Source organism: Moschus berezovskii, chromosome 1 (assembly GCF_049115385.1).
Source record: "Moschus berezovskii isolate FMDL1 chromosome 1, NW_MosBer_1.0, whole genome shotgun sequence".
NCBI classification, from domain to species: Eukaryota; Metazoa; Chordata; class Mammalia; order Artiodactyla; family Moschidae; genus Moschus; species Moschus berezovskii.
This window is the reverse complement of record NC_142460.1, coordinates 158,796,520-158,811,003: the sequence shown is the minus strand read 5'-3', so window position 1 is coordinate 158,811,003 and position 14,484 is coordinate 158,796,520. Positions and strand designations below refer to the sequence as shown.

Genomic DNA, 14,484 nt, shown 5'->3' with positions numbered 1-14,484 from the left:
GGTAGTGAACCCAAACTTCTATGACTTACAAAGTTCAAGGAGCTGGCCCTTCAAGGGGCTGAGTATTTCATAAAACCGAAGAACCAGTATTAAAAAGAAGCACACAGAAAGACCATGGTCTTGGCTGCTTGGAGCAGAGCACGTACCGTGTGAGCTGTTTTCCCAAATGAAATGCTGCTTCATAAAGCTCCTTTAAGAACAGCAAAAGCCTTCAACTGCTATGTACTCTCTCTACTCTCTCTCTCGTGAGGATGGGAGCAGAAGCAGGAACCTGCAGGCCTAGCTATTAACATTTAAGAGGCCCATTCACCTCTGCCTTAGGCCAACTATAGCCAAGCATAAACATATATACCCTGAATTTAATGGCTCTGGAGAAAAGCTTTAGTGTTTTAATACTGTCTGCCCTATAATAATAATCTCAACTTTTTATTAGAACCTGGAGGCTGAGCAGAGTCAACTGCACTTGTGTTAGGGCTTGGGAGCTTGAGTGAGACATGCATGAAATGAAACAGTGTATCCAGCTGTTGTGTGTTCAAAGACTTACCAGACACAAACAATCATTCATTATGAATATTTTCAATACTGTCATAATATAAAACAAATCTTTTAATTTTTCAAGTGTTTTTTTTTTTAAAAAAAAACAAACAAACAACATTTTATACTTAAGTCAGCCTTGAAAATAAGCACAAAATCTACCTGTTTACATTTTTCAACTCACAACAACTCAAGCACCCATTCTGTGCATAGCACTATTCTAGGTGCAAGAAAAGGGACTCTTAACTATAAAAAGAGGATTTCACTTTCTGGAATTCTGTTATCTCCTTTTACAAAGAGTAAAAATAAATAAAATCACCATTGTTTACTGTTGACCTGCCCCCAAGCCCAGTCCTGGCTCTCAGAAATGCTGCTGCTGCTGCTGCTAAGTCACTTCAGTTGTGTCCGACTCTGTGCAACCCCATAGATGGCAGCCCACCAGGCTCCCCTGTCCCTGGGATTCTCCAGGCAAGAACACTGGAGTGGGCTCAGAAATGCTAGGTTCTGCCAAATTTAAGATGCTTCAACGAACTCAGTTCCTACTTCTCCCAAAATAAGAAAGCAGAACTCTTTTTCATTAAAAAAATAAAAAAAGAAACAATTTTCCATGAAAGGTCAGTTTCTATTTCTAGTAAGTATTTTTCTTTTTTCCTCTCTAGCTTTTCTTTAAGTTTTCTTCCTCCAACACTAGCTTCTCCTGTATAAGGCAAACCAACATCTTTTTCTGTTTTTCTTTTCCTAAGAAAAAGTACTGCATCTTGAAGACAAACCATTCCCAAGACTGGTGATATTAACGCAAACAAAAAACTTTAAAGGTGAAGCACGTACATTGATGAAGTAAAAAAATAAAAAGCAGTTGGCACTAAGATAGCTATTCCAAATATCCATGTTTAAACAATTTTAAAAACTGTTTATTTATTTTGAAACAATGTACCCTAGTCCAAAGTTAACTATGTTTAAAAAAAATTTTGGCCAAAAAATTTACACATTTTCAGTTCAATCTAATAAAAGTGATATCTAGAAAATATTCCACATCATTAAGTCTGTCTTATAAAGTTCAAATTCTAAATCATTCCTAAGGCACGGTGTTCTGGAAGACAAATGTGCTTCTGTGGCGCTCCGTGATGTACGTGGCATCCAAGATTGGCTCCAAGCAGGCCCGGCAGGCACCTTCCTCCTGATGCTGTGGGACTGTGACAGCAGAGTCAGACATAGGCCCCCAGGGCTGCATGGAACTCTGTGAGACACTGGACCAGCTGCTGGAACTTGGGCCTCTCCTCTGGATCTAAGGCCCAGCAACAAGCCATCACAGCAAATCTACAGTGACAAAACCAGAAAATTTGCCTATTGATGATATACTGGGATGGCCAAAAAGTTTGTTTGGGTGTTTTCACAAGATGTTACTCTTAACCTTTTGATCAACATGATATCAGCTACGTTTTCAGTCTAAATGTGCGTGTAGAGAGTAAGACATTAAAAATCAATCTCTTCGCAGAGCAAAAATGAGTTATCTGGACGTTACATGTGGATTTCAATTCTGAAACATGTCAAAATATACAAGCAAGTAGAGATTTTATGTAACTAAAACAGTCAAAATAATAATCTGCGTTATCCTGTACAGCTGATTCTTGAACAACATGAGGTGAGGGGAGCTGACCCTCTGCACAAGTCAAAAATCTGCATATAACTTATAGTCCATTCATATCCCCAGTTCCTCCACATCCATAGACTCAACCAGTCACAGGCTGTGTGATACTGCAGCATTTATCACTGGAAAAAAAAAATCTACATGGAAGTGGACCTGCAGAGCTCAAACCCACACTGTTAAAGGGTCAACTGTATATAAGTTGTGAGAGAAAAAACTTGGAGGAAGAGGAAGCTGTAACTAAGCTGTAAGAATCCTGGATCTGTGGTAAAATCCGTACAAAGCTGCCCCCTCATCACAGTATAAAAACCTCAGGGGATTCTGGAACTGAGATTTAATCACTGTGCACTCCATCACCTCTGAAGAGCCTCCTGCCCACTCTGATCCCATTACATGGGAAGACTAGCTTTGTGTTAAAAGCAGGACACAGGAGATATTTCACTCACTAGACCAGAACATCTTCCTTATACGTTTATCAATTCACACCAGCTGGCAAGGCTGGACGGCAAAGAGAAAGGCTCTATACAGAAGCAGAAGAGGGCGTCAAAGGATGAGATGGTGGGATGGCATCACCAGTGCCATGGACGTGAACTTGAGAAAATTTTGGGAGATGGTGGGGGACAAAGCGGTCTGGCGTGCTGCAGTCCACGGGGTTGCAAAGAGGTGGACATGACTGGGAGACTGAGTAACGAACAGCATGTTCAGTGTTTCCTCACTATGCACACGAGTATCTTGGATTAATTACTACAAACATGAGACAACGACGTCCTAATGTCAAATGCATTCAAGAATGAATGAATCTGGCTGACTCTGTGTTTTCTCTGTGTGCATGTTCACTCAGTCGTGTCCAACTCTTTGTGACCCTTTGGACTGTAGCCCACCAGCTTCCTGTCTACCGGATTTTTCAGGCAAGAATACTGGAGTGGGTTACCATTTCCTCCTCTTCCTGACCGAAGGATTGAACCCGCATCTCCTGCATTACAGACGGATTCTTTACCACTGAGCCATCAGGGAAGCTTACGGTTTCTCTATAGGAGTATAATTCAAGTCCAAAAAGGCATGATTCTCAAAAGAGTAGTCTCTGTATTAGTATGGACATCTGTTCTTATTTCTTTCATCTAATCATTGTAAATGGAATCAAATCCATGTCTTCAAGTTCAGAAAGAAACTTACAGTTCATCAGGACAGTTGATTGGCTGGGCTATTCGGTAACCATCTTTCAAGTATGCAGCCATCTCAAATGGGTCGATGTCCACATAGGGTGTCTGGCCCAGAGTCATGAGCTCCCACAGCGTCACTCCAAAGGCCCACTGAGAAAAAGAGTAGCAACACCATGAGGGGATATTTAACACAGTTGTCAGAATGCTGCTACTTGTGGCCAGGTACAGATCAAAAATACCAAATCAATCAGCTCTTGACATATCCAGTTAGATTCTCTTGTTGAGCAGAAAAGAACACTTCAACGAACACATCCTTTAATATGAATATTATTATTGTATATTCTAAAGTAATTAGAGCTACTCGAAAGAATTATTGTTGATTACAAGCCCACCACTCAAAATTGTTAAACTATTTCTAAAATTTTCCTAATATTTAAACGTGTTACTTTAAATACTATGGCTAGCCTGCATAGTTGAGAAGTGGAAAATGTAAACTGTGTAAAATACAATTTCATGGATTTTTACTATATTCAAATAATTTAAATTAACAGAAATTCAGGAAATTTCAGTATCCTGAAAGAATATCTTTCAACCGTGCTTGAGTAAAAGATCAGATTTATTTAAAATCAACACATAAAGTATCGTCAGGAGCAGAAACCATAAGCAACAGTGCCTAGGCATGGTCCAACCAGGGCTCCTCGTTTGGCTGCGGCTTCTGGGGAGTATGTGGCTGGCAGGAATATGTCTACATGCAGCTGCCGGCATGAGGCAGGGAAGGGATCAGACTGGGATACCCACTCATCCGCTACCACGCGTGAGCCCTGAGGTCAGGAGAGCTGAAGGTGGATAAGGAGGAAGATACCTGTGTACCATGATATCAAGTTTATGAATCCCTTCAAGTTCTAGACTTTTTTTTTCTTTTCTCATTTTTTACATTTTTCTTCACAACAAACCTATAAGCATCATCGGTAGCCTGATATTACAGATGAGGAAACAGGCTCAAAGAAATAACTTGCCACAAAATACACTTTTTATAAGTGATGGGGGAAAAAAGGAAAGGAAAAAAGAGGAGAGGAAAACACAAGAACTGGTCTGTTTAAAACATTTAAGCACAATGCATTAAATTTTAAGCTATTTTTTTAAATAATAATAAAATCTAGAAATATTATCTAAAGTATACAGATTTTTAAAAGATGTATTAGTGAACAATAGCTTTATTTCTTATTATAATCTAGACAAACAAGAAAACAATAGAATGGTATCTCTGAGAGTATTTTTTAAATTGGTGAAGAATTCTATACCAAGCAAAGATATACTTGAAACATGAAGACAAAACACGGGTTTTCAGACAAAAGCTGAGCGAATATGTCACTGCAGACCTACACTGTGAGACACATGAGAACAGGTCTTCACGTGGAAAGAAAAAACACCGACAGGAATTTGGGTCTAGTCAAAGCATGAAGAATGCTGAAAACATATGAACTAGGTATTTTTTCCTCATTTAAAAATTTCCTTAATAGACTGTTTAAAGCAAAATCCCATGTGCTGTGGGGTTTATAATATAAATGGAAGTATTAGGTTGGTGCAAAAGTAACTGCAGTTTTTGCATTGTTGAAATTTACCATTTAATACTGGTATACACTGTTAAATAAATGTGGTTATGCTATACATCATTTTAATGTGCATTTATTTTTTGCTAATGACTTATTACTTGCTGTTTTATATTTATTTTAGACTAGGGAAATGATGTTAGATAAAAAGCAAATTCGAGTAGTTTTCTTATTCAATTTCAAAATGGATTGTAAAGTGGCAGAGATAACTTGCAACATCAACACAATGGGCCCAGGAACTGCTAACAAATGTACAGTGCAGTAGTGGTTCAAGAAGTTTTGCAAAGGAGACGAGAGACTTGAAAATGAGAAGCGCAGTGGCCGGCCATCGTCAGTTGACAACGACCAATTGAGAGTCAGCATGGAAGCTGATCTTCTTACAACTGCATGAGAATCTGGACCATTCTACAGTCATTTGGCATTTGAAGTAAATTGGAAAGGTGGAAAAGCTTGGTAAGTGGGTACCTCATGAGCTGACCTAAAATCAAAATAATTGTCATTTTGAAGTGTCATCTTCTCTTCCTCTATGCAACAATGAACTATTTCTCGACTGGATTGTGACATGCAGTATAAAGTGGGTTTTATACAACAACCAGACGATCAACTCAGTGGCTGGACTAAGAAGCTCCAAAGCACTTCCCAAAGCCAAACTTGCATCAAAAGGTCACAGACATTGTTTGGTGGTCTGCTGCCCATTTGATCCACTACAGCTTTCTGAATCCCAGCAAAGCCATCACATCTGAGAAGCATACTCAGCAAATCAATGAGCTGCACCAAAAACTGCAATGCCTGCTGCTGACATTGGTCAACACAAAGGGCCTGATTCTTCTCCATGACAATGCCAGATCTCATGTCACACAATCAACGCTTCAAAAGTTGAACGAATTGGGCTACGAAGTTTTGCCTCATCTGCCATATTCACCTGACCTCTCACCAACGGACAACCACTTCTTCAAGCATCTCTGCAACTTTTTGCAGGGAAAATGCTTCCATAACCAGCAGGAGGCAGAAAATGCTTTCCTGAGAGTTTGTGGAATCCCAAAGAATGGATTTTTATGTTACAGGAATAAACAAACATTTCTCATTGGAAAAAATGTGTTGATTGTAATGCTTCCTATTTTGATTAAGAAAGATGTGTTTGAGTCTACTTATAACGATTTAAAATTCACGGTCCGAAACCACAATTATGTTTGCATCAACCTATTAAAATGTATGTCCAGAACAGCATAAAGGATGGGTAGGGATGAGTGAAAACAATGTATTGTAAGCTGCTTATATTAAATATGAAGTGGCATAATATTTGAAAGCAGGATGTGTACACTGTAAATCCTAGAACAGGTTTCTTAACCTCAGCACTACTGACATTATGGAGTGACTGAATTTCTGTTGCAAGAGGCTGCCTTGTGCATAGTTCAGCAGCATCCCTGGCCTTCAGCCAAGAGATGCCCCAAGTAGTGATAACTGAAAATGCCTCCAGATACTGCCAAATGCCCAAACCCCCAGGATAGAGGGTACAAAACTGCCCCCAAGTGAGGAAACCCTAAGCTAAAGGGATCAAAGAAGATAAAAAGACAGAACCAAAATGAGGAATAAAAAAGGAAACACCATTTCATACCCTACAGACGTCAAAAAATATTACAAGTAGCTCAACTTTATGCCAATAAATTCAATAACTTAGATAAAATGAATAAATTCCTTGAAATACACAAATTACCAGGACACCAAAAAAGAAAATCTATATAGCTCAGTAATATTTTTTAGAGAAATTGAATTCACAATTTAAAATGTTTCCACAAAGAAAACTCTATATCCAAACAATTTCACTGGGTGAGTTCTATCAGTCTTGAAAGAAAAGAATAATACAAGCCTATTATTCGTTTGCTAGGGATGCCATAAAAATCACCACAAACCAGGTGACTTGAACAATGGTATTTATCTCACAGCTCTGGAGGCTAGAAGTCCAAAATCAGGGTGTCAGTTCAGTTCAGTCGCTCAGTCGTGTCCGACTCTTTGTGACCCCATGAATCACAGCATGCCAGGCCTCCCTGTCCATAACCAACTCCTGGCGTTCACTCAAACTCATGTCCATTGAGTCGGTAATGCCATCCAGCCATCTCATCCTCTGTTGTTCCCTTCTCCTCCTGCCCCCAATCCCTCCCAGCATCAGAGTCTTTTCCAGTGAATCAACTCTTCGCATGAGGTGGCCAAAGTATTGGAGTTTCAGCTTTAGCATCAGTCCTTCCAATGAACACCCAGGACTGATCTCCTTTAGAATGGACTGGTTGGATCTCCTCGCAGTCCAAGAGACTCTCAAGAGTCTTCTCCAGCACCACAGTTCAAAAGCATCAATTCTTCGGCGATCAGCTTTCTTCACAGTCCAACTCTCACACCCATACATGACCACGGGAAAAACCATAGCCTTGACTAGACAGACCTTTGTTGGCAAAGTAATATCTCTGCATTTTAATATGCTATCTATGTTGATCATAACTTTCCTTCCAAGGAGTAAGTGTCTTTTAATTTCATGGCTGCAATCAGCATCCACAGTGATTTTGGAGCCCAAAAAAATAAAGTCTGACACTGTTTGTACTGTTTCTCCATCTATTTCCCATGAAGTGATGGGACCAGATGCCATGATCTTAGTTTTCTGAATGTTGAGCTTTAAGCCAACTTTTTCACTCTCGTCTTTCACTTTCATCAAGAGGTTTTTGGTTCCTCTTCACTTTCTGCCATAAGGGTGGTGTCATCTGCATATCTGAGGTTATTGATATTTCTCCCGGCAATCTTGATTCCAGCTTGTGCTTCTTCCAGCCCAGAGTTTCTCATGATGTACGTGCATATAAGTGAAATAAGCAGGGTGACAATATACAACCTTGACGTACTTCTTTTCCTATTTGGAACCAGTCTGTTGTTCCATATCCAGTTCTAACTGTTGCTTCCTGACCTGCATATAGGTTTCTCAAGAGGCAGGTCAGGTGTCAGCAGGGCTATTCTCCCTCTGAAGCCTGTAGGGGCGAATCCTTCCTTGCCTCTTCCTCGCATCTGGTGGTTTGCCAGCAATCCTAAGTGTTCCTTAGTTTGCAGCTGTAGGACTTCAATTTCTACCTCTATTTCACATATCATTCTCCCCTTGCAGGCCAGTGTCTCTTCTTATAATGACATCAGTCATACTGGATTAAGGTTTACCTTAATTATGACTTCATTTCAACATTATATCTTAAACAATTCCAAAAGGTCACATTTTGAGGTAAAGGGGTTAAGAGCTTCAATGTATCTTTTGGGGGAACACAACCGAAACCACAGCACCATCATATACAAACTCTTTCAGAAAACAGGGGAGGATGAAATTCTTTTTTAGTCCAGAGTTATCCTAAATAACCAAACCAAAGAGTTAAACTGTTTGGAACTTAATATCTTTTTCATTAATTGTTACCACTAGGTAGAGCAAGGCCATCCTTGAGGACTATGCTTTGGGAGGAGGGACGAGAACAGGATCAGATGCAGATGGGTCTGTATTTTTAAAATCTCCATAGAGACAGAGTCTATTGAAATTTCCATAACCTTACCAGTTTAAGAGTAATATTCTATTCTGCTTAAAAATGGAAAAATGATTTCAAATTAATAAAGTTAAAAGAAAGTACCTGCTTACACACAGGTATTTGTCTACCTTTAAACTTTATATGGCAAATAGATGGGGAAACAGTGGAAACAATAGCTGACTTTCTTTTTCTGGGCTCCAAAATCAATGCAGATGGTGATTGCAGCCATGAAATTATAAGACGCTTAGTCTTTGAAAGGAAAGTTATGACCAACCTAGATAGCATATTAAAAAGTAGAGACATTACTTCACCAGCAAAGGTCCATCTAGTCAAGGCTATGGTTTTTTCCAGTGGTCATGTATGGACGTGAGAGTTGGACTGTGAAGAAAGCTGAGCGCAGAAGAACTGACGCTTTTGAACCGTGGTGTTGGAGAAGACTCTTGAGAGTCCCTTGGACTGCAAGGAGATCCAACCAGTCCATCCTAATGGAGATCAGTCCTGGGTGTTCATTGGAAGGACTGATGTTGAAGCTGAAACTCCAATACTTTGGCCACCTGATGCAAAGAGCCGACTCATTTGAAGACCCTGAGGCTGGGAAAGATTGAGGGCAGGAGGAGAAGGGGACGACAGAGGATGAGATGGCTGGATGGCATCACCGACTCGATGGACATGGGTTTGGGCAGACTCCGGGAGTTGGTTATGGACAGGGAGGCCTGGCGTGCTGTGGTTCACGGGGTCTCAAAGAGTCGGGACATGACTGAGTGACTGAACTGAAACTTTATATAAACTCTCAATAATGACAGTAATTAGTCAATGCCCACAGGGAAGGTAGTTCACTACACAGATGGAGCAGAACCTTTACAAGATGAGACGGATCTGTTATTTACTCACTGGGGCAGCAGCTGTGGAGAAGGAATAATCAATCCAAGCAATCTTGGAGAAAGAAACAATGAGAATTGGTAAGAACTGGATGCTGCCACTTCAGTAACCCCATCCACTGACAAGAGAAGTTCTAGAAAACTTCTGAGTGTAAGACAGTAATGCTGGTGGTATCTGTGACCTGGAGGGTACACAGGTATCATAACAGTATAACATATAAGCTGACTTTTAAAAAGTACTTCTTTCACATTGTTTTGTCCACATTATCACTAAGCACCATCTAAGGTTCTTTTATTACAAACTGCAGCACTAATAAACACCAAAAAAGAACAATAAAGCCAAAGGGAAAGTTGCAGTTTCATTTCCTTAGAAGCTAACAACAAAAAAAGTGATTAATTACATGTTGGCTCGCCAACCCTCTTTAAAAAAAATAAAAACAAGACCAAACAGCACAAGGACGATTTGTGGAAAACTTGTTCTCTAAAGTCTTCTGATAGCTAAACTATTTTAAATTTAGACAGATATTCTATAATTTCTACTTGTTTGATGTTGTTGGAAAGCGGGTAGTAAGAAGGTCAGGCTGTTTTTCCCAGAGTTTTATGTAAAATGTATTATTATGTCCATTTAAGGAACATGTAGAGAGTAACAATGCTCTTCTATTTCTCTTACTCCTCTTCTCCAACTTGTGTTATTTTATAGCTTAATACAAAAAAGATATAAAATACCTCCTTTCACTAACAACATGTGATGTTCACTAACACACTGATGAGACTTGTCAATAGGTATACAAATAGAATTCTTTTTTACTCTGATGGAATGTTCACTAATTTTGGGACTATTCAGAGATTTTCATTTTGTTACTTCAGGTATTTATAATGCAAGGCTGATCTCAATATATTATATACGATGAGAAAAAAATTTTGTCCAATTCTGAATGATCTCATCTGACCACAGTAGAGCATCATCAAGTATTCTACAGCTAAAAAATCTGTTAACACTAGAAACTTAACATCATTTTTTCATATACGGAAATAGGTTCAGATGACCAAAGCAGAATTAATTTAATCTGGGAAAAGTGCTTTCCAAGCCTGAGTAATAAGAGTCACCTGGAGTGTTTGTTAAAAATACAGATTCTCCAGCCCTATCTTCGGAGAAGGCAATGGCAAGCCACTCCAGCACTCTTGCCTGGAGGATCCCATGGATGGAGAAGCCTGGTGGGCTTCAGTCCGTAGGGTCGCTGGGGGTCGGACACGGCTGAGCAACTTCACTTTCACTTTTCACTTTTACACGTTGGAGAAGGAAATGGCAACCCACTCCAGTGTTCTTGCCTGGAGAATCCCAGGGACGGGGGAGCCTGGTGGGCTTCTGTCTATGGGGTCACACAGAGTCGGACACGACTGAAGTGACTTAGCAGCAGCAGCAGCAGCCCTATCTTAATAGTTTGTGGAGGCCTGAAAGTCAACATTTTTAACAGATATTTAGACCCACCTATCTTTAGAACTAGCTGGGTCTAAAGATCCTGCAAATTTAGGAACAGTCTTAGATGAGTTAGCAGTGATGGTCAGACAGCAAAGACAGAAGACAGTTTTTATTTATTTTTACTATAGTATGGCCAACATACAATAAACTGATCTGATATATTCTCACACATGTATATACCTCCGAAACAAGTCCCATAATCAAGACAATAAACAAATCCATCACTTTCAAAAGATTCTTACAGCTCTAATCCTTTTCCCCTAGTCCTTTCCATCACCACCCCTACTATTTCCAAATAACCATTAATCTGCTTTCTGTCATTAACATTAGTTTGCATTTTCTATTGTGTGCATGCTAAGTCGCTTTAGTAGTGTCCCAACTCTTTGCAACCCTATGGACTATAGCCTGCCAGGCTCCTCTGTCCATGAGATTCTTCAAGCAAAAAAACTGGAGTCGGATGTCATGCCCTCCTCCAGGTGATCTTCCTGACCCAAGGACTATAGAATTTTACATAAATGGAATTATTCAAACTGTACATCTTTCCTAGCTTCTTTCACTCAGAATAACAATTCTGAGATTCATTCATGATGTAGCATGTATCAACCTTTCATTGTTGAATAGGATATGAATAAAGCAGTTTTTACGTGTTGATAGACATTTGGATTATTTCCTGGTTTAGCTACAAAAACAAAGCTGCTATGGACATCTATGTACAAGTATTGGTAAGGACACATGCTTTCATTTACCTAGGAGCAAAATGACTAGATGCAGTATGTATATGTTTAACTTTTTAAGTAACTGCCAAACTGCCTTCCAAAGTGAATGGACCATATTACATTCCCATCAGCAGTGTAAGAGAGCTACCATTTTTCCATATCCTTGCAAACACTTTGGTCTTCAATTCTTGCCACAGTAACGGGTGTGTAATAGTATTTCACTGTAGTTTTAGTTTGCATTTTCCTAATGACTAATGATGTTAATCATATTTTCATATGCTTATTTGTCATCTATGTATCTTCACTGGTGAAGCATCTGTTTATTTTGCCCATTTTTGGTTTTTTTTTTTTTACATTGAGCTGCTTTTTTTTCCTTTTATACTGACTTATTTGGCCCTCCACCCAGCATGTGGGATCTTAGTTCCCCAATCAGGGATCGAAGCCAAAACCCCTGCATTGGAAGCACGGAATCTCAACCACTGTACTGCCAGGGAAGTCCCTTCGGTTGCTTTTTTATTACAAGTTCCCCCTGCAATCTGAAAGTAAAGCATTCCTATGAAACAGTTTATAAACTGAAATTGTATAAAGTGAGGCAGTAATTACTTTAGGAGCAGTTTACCGACACACGTACAATATAAATCAAGATAAATCACACATGTTCACCAACACAGTTAAACGCTATGGTGGCTTGATGCTGATATGCTAAGTATAGTGCCTGGGTAAGGAGCTTGGCAAGGCCACTCTTGGTTAGGGTAGTTAGGGTGAGAGATGCCTCTATAATCGCTGCTGCAAAACACACACTTGAGAGCTATTTTTGCTTTGTACCTTTTTTTATAAAACCAAAATCCTCTTTGGATTTCTCTTGGTTTGTGAAAATCAGTATACTAACATAGGTCTTTTGTAAAAGCAAAGTCACATAAAGCGAACTTCTGAAAAGTAGAGAATGCCTGTATTGAATTTCTTGAGTTCTTTATATATTCTGCAAATTTGTCCTTTACCACAGATATACGATTTGCAAACATATTCTAAGTGTGACTTGTCTTCTCATTTTCTCAACACAATTTCAAAGAGAACAAGTTTCAAATTTTGATAAAGTCTAATTTGTTCTTTTACAGATCTTTACTTGGTGTCTTATCTAAGAAATCTTCGCTTAATGCAAAGCCCCAAAGATTTTCTTCTGCTCTCTTCTAGGAGTTTTATAGTGAAGTTCATTTTTTTTTTCCTGGTAGCTGGATATGCAGTTGCTCCAGGACCATATACTTAAAAGATAATCCTTTCTCCATTGACTTGCCTTAGCACTTCTGTTGCAAATTAACTGTCCATACATATGTAGGTCAAGTTTCAGACACTCTATTCTACTCCACTGAACTACCTTAGTGCCAATACCACAACTGTTTTGATACTGTAATTTGAAATCAAATCTATAATGTCCTTTTTTCAAAGTGTTTTGTGAAGTGAAAAATTATCTTTTCATATTAATCTTATCAACTTCTACAGTAAACATTTAAAGTCTGCAAATATTTTCTCTGAAAATGTATTGAATCTATAGATCAACTTGGAGAACATCTCAACTATTGAGTTTTCTGGCCAAAAAACAAGGTACAGCACTCCATTTATGTAGGGTGTTAATTTCTCTCAACGTTTCCTACTGTTCATCATAAAAATCTTTCCCAATTTTTGTCATATTTCTAAGAATTTCATACATTATGCTTATCAAAAAACTCTAATATCTGATTTTTATTAGTATATAGAAATACAACTGACTTTTGAACATTGATCTTTTATTCTGTAATTTTTCTAAACTCATTTACTCCATTTTCTTCATAGACAATCAAGTTGTCCACAAATAAAGTTACTGTTTCTATCCAATCTTTTCTTGCCTTTCGTTTCCTTTTCTTGCCTCAGTACACCGGCTAGAACCTTGAGAACAATACTGATGACAGTAGGTGTCCTTGTCTTGTTACTGGTATTAGGTAAAACAAATTCAGCCTTTAAGCATTAAGTACAGTAATAGCTATAGTGTTTTTGTTTTGTGTAGATGCCCTTTACCAGACTGAGGAATTTCCTTGTCTACTCCTAGACTGCTAGGCATTTTTATTAGAAATGAATTTTTATTTTTTTCTAATACTTTTTCTGCATCTACTGAGATGATCATGTGGTTTTTCTTTTTTAGTACATTAATATAGTATATTGCACTGCTTGATTTTTCAAATGATAAAAAAGCTTGTATTCTTGGGATAAAGTTTATGTGGTCATATTATTTTAAAATATATTTATGGAGTCTAAACTTTTAATTTTTACATTTGTGACCATGATAATGATATGTAGTCTTCTTTGGTGATGTTTCAAGGTACTGCTGACATCAGAGAATGAGTTATTAGTGTTAGTCGCTCAGTCATGTCTGACTCTTTGCAACCTCATGGACTATAGAGTCCATGGAATTCTCCAGGCCAGAATACTGGAGTGGGTAGCCTTTCCCTTCTCCCGGGGAGATTCCCAACCCAGGGATCGAACCCAGGTCTCCCGAAATGCAGGTGGATTCTTTACCAGCTGAGCCACAAGGGAAGCCCCAGAATGAATTATTAATAGAAAGTATTCTCTCAACTTTCTGAAGGAAATTATATAGAATTTGAATTATTTCTTCCTTAAACGTTTCAAGGCATTCACCAGTGCCCCAGTTTAATACAGACCTAAAGTTTTCTTTTGGGGCAGGCTTTTAACTAATAATTAAATTTTGAGGAAATTCCCTGGCATTCCAGTGGGTAGGACTCTTGAGTTTTCACTGTCAAGGGCCTAGGTTCAAGACAGTGCAAGCCACACAGCGTGGCCAAAAAAAGAAAAAAAACAAAACTCAACTTTTAAATAGGTAAGGGTTATTTAGATTATCATCTTTTAGGATTTTAAATAGCTCTGCCAGAATTC

At 38.7% G+C, this 14,484-nt stretch overlaps 1 protein-coding gene across 2 annotated transcripts in view; it reads right to left on the bottom strand.

Moving 5' to 3' along the window:
* Window positions 1-590: 590 nt before the first annotated feature.
* RYK (receptor like tyrosine kinase) overlaps window positions 591-14,484 on the bottom strand; it is a 120,116-nt gene continuing 106,222 nt past the window's right edge. For both annotated transcript variants that reach the window (XM_055413402.2, XM_055413411.2), the window contains exons 14-15: window positions 3,353-3,489; window positions 591-1,851 (exon numbers count right to left, since the gene is read on the bottom strand). In XM_055413402.2, the coding sequence (XP_055269377.2) occupies window positions 1,740-1,851; window positions 3,353-3,489 (249 nt within the window). In that variant the 3' untranslated portion in view covers window positions 591-1,739. The remainder of the gene's footprint in view (window positions 1,852-3,352; window positions 3,490-14,484) is intronic.